At 57.3% G+C, this 8,581-nt stretch overlaps 1 protein-coding gene across 1 annotated transcript; it reads right to left on the bottom strand.

Moving 5' to 3' along the window:
- Nucleotides 1–697: 697 nt before the first annotated feature.
- Nucleotides 698–3,637, bottom strand: LOC141245900 (ephrin-A1-like; the record flags this gene model as incomplete). The annotated part of the gene is made up of 4 exons (XM_073669094.1): nucleotides 698–1,345; nucleotides 1,579–1,629; nucleotides 1,869–1,934; nucleotides 3,310–3,637. Coding segments are annotated over 4 exons (567 nt in total), but the record flags the coding sequence as incomplete, so codon positions are not given.
- Between the last annotated feature and the right edge of the window lie 4,944 nt (nucleotides 3,638–8,581).

The raw sequence follows: 8,581 nt of genomic DNA on the forward strand, positions 1-8,581 counted from the left end.
TCACATACGTCTCTCCTCCATGTTGGTGGTGCTGTGCCCTCTCCTGGGGTTATTATGTGTCTGGTCAGGATATGGGGTCACATAAGTCTCTCCTCCATGTTGGTGGTGCTGTGCCCTCTCCTGGGGTTATTATGTGTCTGGTCAGGATATGGGGTCACATACGTCTCTCCTCTATATTGGTGGTGCTGTGCCCTCTCCTGGGGTTATTATGTGTATGGTCAGGATATGGGGTCACATACGTCTCTCCTCCATGTTGATGGTGCTGTGCCCTCTCCTGGGGTTATTATGTGTCTGGTCAGGATATGGGGTCACATACGTCTCTCCTCCATGTTGGTGGTGCTGTGCCCTCTCCTGGGGTTATTATGTGTCTGGTCAGGATATGGGGTCACATACGTCTCTCCTCCATGTTGGTGGTGCTGTGCCCTCTCCTGGGGTTATTATGTGTATGGTCAGGATATGCGGTCACATACGTCTCTCCTCCATGTTGGTGGTGCTGTGACCTCTCCTGGGGTTATTATGTGTCTGGTCAGGATATGGGGTCACATACATCTCTCCTCCATTTTGGGGGTGCTGTGCTTTTTCCTGGGGTTATTATGTGTCTGGTCAGGATATGGGGTCACATACATCTCTCCTCCATTTTGGGGGTGCTGTGCTTTCTCCTGGGGTTATGCGTTGGTCTGGAATAATGCACAATCCATAATAAAAGAAGAAATCTTTATTTGCGATATATAAAACTCCAGTTCTGTAAGACTTATACTTGTTCTTCTCCTGTACAATTATACAGCACGTTCCCAAGGTGGCACTCTGGCCAGGAGGGGGCGCCTGTCTATGCAGCACAGCAGGTGTCTAGTATATGGAGGCCTCCATAAATATACTCTATCATTTACATATATACATATAGCTACACTATGGGGGGCTCCTGGGTGGGGCCAATACTGTTATAGTGAGGGCTCTGCTGCCATCCCGCATCATCCACCATCTCACAGAGATTTTCGGGGGTCCTGATGCAGATCTCTTCCGGCGAGATTCTGCGGAGATAAGGACCCCTGAGCGGGACAGTCCTGTGTCCACGCGCGTCGTGCCCAGCGTGCAGACGCTGCCCCTTCACGTGTTCTTTGGCTACACATTGTGCGTCTACAAGGCACTCTTTGGTCACCAGACTTGCGCTATCTGCTACATCTCCGCCATCAGCATCTATACCGCAGATATTCCGGAATATTCCATTATAGTCCCAGAGCAAAGACTAAAGGCAGCATGAGTCCGCAGAGCGCGAGGGAAACCGACCGACCGGCAGAGTTATGAGCGATGCTCCGCAGGACGTCAGGAAGTGCCGCAGCCGGGTCATCTGTGGAGAGAGGATTAGGTCATTGCCTTTCATCTGGGAGTCCTCAAGAATCACCAACCACCCAGGACACCATATACAGCCACCCCATATACACCCCTGCTGCTCTACATCTTGGGCTGGATGTTTGAGCACCTGGTCCTGATTTCACGGATCAGGAAGGATGAAGAGGTGGAGCGGGAAGCCTAAGTCCCTCAGGAGAAGCCCCAGTGTAAGGGCAGCCACGTGGTCCTTACCTGCTACAACTCGGGCCCTCGACGTGTGGACATTGGTTGACGGCTGCTGAGCTGAGAAAGAAAAGAATAGAGATGATCCTCGAACCCTTACACAATGTGCCATGATGGTGGTGAGGTGACCATCGACCAACATGATGGTGGTGAGGTGACCATCGAAAAAGAGTCACAGATGCAGGCCTCAAACCGAGAGAGGCAGCTGTCTATTGGTAATGTCCCACCAGCCCCATTACTGGCAGGGTCATATTACCCATCACCTCGGCCTATCCCCTGACCTAAAGCTGGACACTTACTAGCCTTGCCGGCAACATGGACCTTCAGCTTCAAGCACGAGTCCCCGTGATGGTGTATGGGCTTGGCTGTAATGACAAAGAAGCCACTGTCAGAAAGATTCCCTGGAGTCAGAAGGCAGATCCCACTGAAGAGTTAGAGGCTGAAAACCCCCGAAGTAAAGGACCCCCTCCCACAAACAATACAATGTCCCAACAGGAACACCCTCCCAAAGTCCTTCCTGAAGATGTTTATTGCGAAGTGCTTGTTTTTTTGGGCAGATTATTCTTTGTCCCGACTTCTCCTCCGCACAGTCTTTCAGGAGACTCCTCCAGCATCCGAGCCTGGATCCCACAAGACACACCTAGGCCGCGTGTAGAGACAGGCTCACCCCCACCCGTTGTGTCCTGCCCATGCATGTGCCGGATCCGTGCCAGCGAGGAGGAGAGCGTCTCACAGACAGGGATTACAGGACGGAGCCCCAAAACACAGCTGTATCTACCTCAGAAACACCAGCTCCAGTGTGGGAAAACCAACCACAGGGACTGGTGTACCCCAATAACCCCCTGGGGATATCTCCCTGATCATATTACCCTGTGGAACCCAAGGACTTTCCGTGTATCCACCAGGCGACTGTAAACTACATGGACCTTGAACTGTGTTACCAGAAGTGGATGTGAAAAACAAGTGCATAGACTCTGTGCCCCTCACAGATCCCGTCGTAGAGGTAGCGACCCCCACAATGGTAGCAGTCGTCGTAGTGGTAGCGACCCCCACTATACTAACAGTGGTGGTAGTGTTAGCGACAGTAGTAGTAGTAGTGGTAGCAACAGTAGTAGTAGCGACAGTTGTGGTAGTCGTGGCGACAGTAGCAGTGGCGACAGCGGTGGTAGTAGTAGTAACTAGTGACGATCGAGCATGCTCATTGGTTGAGATTTACGAGCATGCTCGGGCATGCACCTATTATCTTCAGCGTACTCAGGCTTTAAGTTTTCGTCGCTCCGTGAACATGATTTGCGACTGATAGCTTTAATACATGTGAGGAATGCCTGTTTTTCCAGCATTCCTCACATGTATTAAAGCTGTCAAACAGTCGCAAATCATGTTCACGGAGCGACGAAAACTTAAAGCCCGAGTACGCTGAAGATAATAGGTGCATGCCCGAGCATGCTTGTAAATCTCGAGCAACGAGCATGCTCAATCACCACTAGTAGTAACCGTAGAAGTAGCAAACACCACACTAGTAGTAGTAGCGACAGTAGTAGCGCCTTTTACAGATATAGGTGTAGTGACGACCACCACAGTAGGAGTAGTAGTGCCTTTTACAGATATAGGGCTAGTGAACCCCACAGTAGCAGTGACCACCTCAGTAGCAGTAGTAGTGCCTTTTACAGATATAGGGGTAGTAGTAGTGCTCCATACAGATATAGGGGTAGTAGTGGCAGTAGCAGTAGTGCCCCTTACAGATATAGTAGTAGCTGTGCCCCTCCTTGAACTCTTTGCCGAGGCTGAAGGCTGTGAACTTCTGAAACTTCACTCGGAACTTCTCGGGGCCGTTTACATTGAAGGGGTTGTTGCACTCCCATCGGACTTGGTTCTTGGAGACTGGCTTGCAGGCGACATACTCCTCATGCTCCACCAGGAACAGCGTGTACCTCTCTACGGCAGTGCCAGCAGCTTGGTCGTCCTCATAATGTGGGCACACAATGTCCAGGTAGTCGTAGAGCTGCACTTGTACAGTGTAGTCATTCCTGAAGCTGCGGAGAGAAGACAGGACGGTTATTGGGGTGTAACATCGGGGGTATGGGGGCAGTTATCGCCGCGCGGTCACATTGCGCGTTAACCCCTTTTAGCACCTGGGCGCTGACGAGTGTGGGCGGCCGGTGTGTAATAGACCAGTCAGCCGGGGGCCTGGAGGAGGCTTCTGGAGTCAGCAGTGACGCATGTGTTAAGTCGTCACCTGGAATTTTGGAGTGCGTGCAGCCTGTTGATAAACATGGCTTCCTCCAGCGTGAACCCTGGCCCCAGGGTGTGCGGCGTGACCCAAGGCGATGAAAAGAGCTGGTGTGTAATAATGAGTCAGCGGTGTCCGCCAGGTGCAGAGTGGTCCCACACAGGAGCACACCCCTTTTTCTGGGGTCTGCACTTTTCCTCCAGTCGCAGACATGTAGGGGGTTAATGGTGTTTATCGGATCGTGGAGTCAGGTGGGAATATCTTGGCGCTGCTCTCCTATCTTTCGCAATGTACATACAGACTGAAGTCTCTGGGGGAGATAAGGGCGAGCATCTCCTCCTTCCCGAAAACACAGCACAGTCACCTCCCCTCACAACATCCCATCAGGGGCGGTCACCCAGCTTTCCCAGACTCCAGACCGGCTACAGAAAGCGGAGCGGGTGCCAAATTACATCGCCACTCACATGACTACGACATGGAGGGTGTCTGGTCCAGGACAATGAAGTTGTAAGCTTCTGCAGCCATTGTTGTGCAGATGTGCTGAGTACACAGCTCTACATGCAATGATCCACACCCAATCCTGCGCACACGTGCCTCCTCTTCACCCTCCTGCTAATGGGCAACATTTGGTTCCCCTTCAGCTCCAGGTGCTAAACATCTCACCCTCGTTAACCCCCTCCATATACTACAGTCACATGGGACCACGTAAGTCCCCGCATTACCCAGCCGTGATATTGGAAACATTTGGGTGATCTGTGGGTGTGATTAGCGTGACCTCCGAATTTGACAACGAACCTTTCACTATGCAGTTTATACAGGTTATAGAGGGGTGCAGACTAGCCCCACAGAATGTACCCCATCCAACGAACCCATGGCAAATTGTAGAATTGCATTTTCTCTGCACCAGTGGGTGGACAGGTTCATTAATTCTTAACTTTATAACCCTTTCCAAAAGTGCAAATAAGGGTCCCGCCATGGGGTACACACTGGGGCCACATAGGGGAATTTATACCATAATTGAAGGTTGCTTTGTAAATGACCTAACTGTCCCAGCCCCGCAGTTTTGGGTGCCCTCACCGCCTCGCTGAAGCAATTACAGGGAAAGAAAGGAGCCGCGTTCATGGCAGCCAGTGATGCGCACAGTGATCACGTTAGTTCTTCCTAATTGAGGGGCCTGTGAGTTGACAAGGGCATATATGCAGTGTCTGAGCCATTCCTCTATTGGGGCTGGGACCAAATGTGGCATGAGTTGGGGTAGTCTCTGCGGAGTACCAAAATACAGCGTAGCACCATGTCCTGAGGACAAGAGGCTCTTTGGTTGAGCAGAGTACACCTGGCGCAGTGCCATGTGCAGAGAGGGGTGTGTGCGGCACGGAGTGTTGTGCTCGGCACGTAACCCTGAGTTAATCAGTTACTGGCCCCGATGCTGGGCGGACTGGTTGGGGATCTGTGATTTTAGGCTACGCTCCCGGGCCTGTTTGCTTTTACTAAGATGCACATTGTGGCCAATGACGCGGTGTTTACAGGCAAGAGCATTGTCTGCGGACGGGGGAGGGGGCCGCCAGCAAAAAGACGCTCTCGTTAAAAAGTACAAGTGACGAGGGTGAGCACTCAGGCCGCCACCGTCTGTTATCTCTGGAGGTGGAAGGTTTTACACAACAGTGTCACGTCATGGCGGGCACTGCAAGTCACTCGTACTGTAGAAAAGGGTCCACCACCACCGCGCTGCCCCTCGTATGTACAGGCGGCGGGGCACCTGACATATTGGCCGCTGCCTCTCGTATGTACAGGCGGCGGGGCACCTGACATATTGGGCGCTGCCCCTCGCATGTACAGGCGGCGAGGCACCTGACATATTGGGCGCTGCCCCTCGCATGTACAGGCGGCGAGGCACCTGACATATTGGGCGCTGCCCCTCGCATGTACAGGCGGCGGGGCACCTGACATATTGGGCGCTGCCCCTCGCATGTACAGGCGGCGGGGCACCTGACATATTGGGCGCTGCCCCTCGCATGTACAGGCGGCGAGGCACCTGACATATTGGGCGCTGCCCCTCGCATGTACAGGCGGCCGGGCACCTGACATATTGGGCGCTGCCCCTCGCATGTACAGGCGGCCGGGCACCTGACATATTGGGCGCTGCCCCTCGCATGTACAGGCGGCCGGGCACCTGACATATTGGGCGCTGCCCCTCGCATGTACAGGCGGCCGGGCACCTGACATATTGGGCGCTGCCCCTCGCATGTACAGGCGGCCGGGCACCTGACATATTGGGCGCTGCCCCTCGCATGTACAGGCGGCCGGGCACCTGACATATTGGGCGCTGCCCCTCGCATGTACAGGCGGCCGGGCACCTGACATATTGGGCGCTGCCCCTCGCATGTACAGGCGGCCGGGCACCTGACATATTGGGCGCTGCCCCTCGCATGTACAGGCGGCCGGGCACCTGACATATTGGGCGCTGCCCCTCGCATGTACAGGCGGCCGGGCACCTGACATATTGGGCGCTGCCCCTCGCATGTACAGGCGGCCGGGCACCTGACATATTGGGCGCTGCCCCTCGCATGTACAGGCGGCCGGGCACCTGACATATTGGGCGCTGCCCCTCGCATGTACAGGCGGCCGGGCACCTGACATATTGGGCGCTGCCCCTCGCATGTACAGGCGGCCGGGCACCTGACATATTGGGCGCTGCCCCTCGCATGTACAGGCGGCCGGGCACCTGACATATTGGGCGCTGCCCCTCGCATGTACAGGCGGCCGGGCACCTGACATATTGGGCGCTGCCCCTCGCATGTACAGGCGGCCGGGCACCTGACATATTGGGCGCTGCCCCTCGCATGTACAGGCGGCCGGGCACCTGACATATTGGGCGCTGCCCCTCGCATGTACAGGCGGCCGGGCACCTGACATATTGGGCGCTGCCCCTCGCATGTACAGGCGGCCGGGCACCTGACATATTGGGCGCTGCCCCTCGCATGTACAGGCGGCCGGGCACCTGACATATTGGGCGCTGCCCCTCGCATGTACAGGCGGCCGGGCACCTGACATATTGGGCGCTGCCCCTCGCATGTACAGGCGGCCGGGCACCTGACATATTGGGCGCTGCCCCTCGCATGTACAGGCGGCCGGGCACCTGACATATTGGGCGCTGCCCCTCGCATGTACAGGCGGCCGGGCACCTGACATATTGGGCGCTGCCCCCTCGCATGTACAGGCGGCGGGGCACCTGACATATTGGGCGCTGCCCCTCGCATGTACAGGCGGCGGGGCACCTGACATATTGGGCGCTGCCCCTCGCATGTACAGGCGGCGGGGCACCTGACATATTGGGCGCTGCCCCTCGCATGTACAGGCGGCGGGGCACCTGACATATTGGGCGCTGCCCCTCGCATGTACAGGCGGCGGGGCACCTGACATATTGGGCGCTGCCCCTCGCATGTACAGGCGGCGGGGCACCTGACATATTGGGCGCTGCCCCTCGCATGTACAGGCGGCGGGGCACCTGACATATTGGGCGCTGCCCCTCGCATGTACAGGCGGCGGGGCACCTGACATATTGGGCGCTGCCCCTCGCATGTACAGGCGGCGGGGCACCTGACATATTGGGCGCTGCCCCTCGCATGTACAGGCGGCGGGGCACCTGACATATTGGGCGCTGCCCCTCGCATGTATAGGCGGCGGGGCACCTGACATATTGGGCGCTGCCCCTCGCATGTACAGGCGGCGGGGCACCTGACATATTGGGCGCTGCCCCTCGCATGTACAGGCGGCGGGGCACCTGACATATTGGGCGCTGCCCCTCGCATGTACAGGCGGCGGGGCACCTGACATATTGGGCGCTGCCCCTCGCATGTACAGGCGGCGGGGCACCTGACATATTGGGCGCTGCCCCTCGCATGTACAGGCGGCGGGGCACCTGACATATTGGGCGCTGCCCCTCGCATGTACAGGCGGCGGGGCACCTGACATATTGGGCGCTGCCCCTCGCATGTACAGGCGGCGGGGCACCTGACATATTGGGCGCTGCCCCTCGCATGTACAGGCGGCGGGGCACCTGACATATTGGGCGCTGCCCCTCGCATGTACAGGCGGCGGGGCACCTGACATATTGGGCGCTGCCCCTCGCATGTACAGGCGGCGGGGCACCTGACATATTGGGCGCTGCCCCTCGCATGTACAGGCGGCGGGGCACCTGACATATTGGGCGCTGCCCCTCGCATGTACAGGCGGCGGGGCACCTGACATATTGGGCGCTGCCCCTCGCATGTACAGGCGGCGGGGCACCTGACATATTGGGCGCTGCCCCTCGCATGTACAGGCGGCGGGGCACCTGACATATTGGGCGCTGCCCCTCGCATGTACAGGCGGCGGGGCACCTGACATATTGGGCGCTGCCCCTCGCATGTACAGGCGGCGGGGCACCTGACATATTGGGCGCTGCCCCTCGCATGTACAGGCGGCGGGGCACCTGACATATTGGGCGCTGCCCCTCGCATGTACAGGCGGCGGGGCACCTGACATATTGGGCGCTGCCCCTCGCATGTACAGGCGGCGGGGCACCTGACATATTGGGCGCTGCCCCTCGCATGTACAGGCGGCGGGGCACCTGACATATTGGGCGCTGCCCCTCGCATGTACAGGCGGCGGGGCACCTGACATATTGGGCGCTGCCCCTCGCATGTACAGGCGGCGGGGCACCTGACATATTGGGCGCTGCCCCTCGCATGTACAGGCGGCGGGGCACCTGACATATTGGGCGCTGCCCCTCGCATGTACAGG

Source organism: Phyllobates terribilis, unplaced genomic scaffold, assembly GCF_046119375.1.
Source record: "Phyllobates terribilis strain yellow unplaced genomic scaffold, ASM4611937v1 Scaffold_2247__1_contigs__length_150126, whole genome shotgun sequence".
Lineage (NCBI taxonomy): Eukaryota > Metazoa > Chordata > Amphibia > Anura > Dendrobatidae > Phyllobates > Phyllobates terribilis.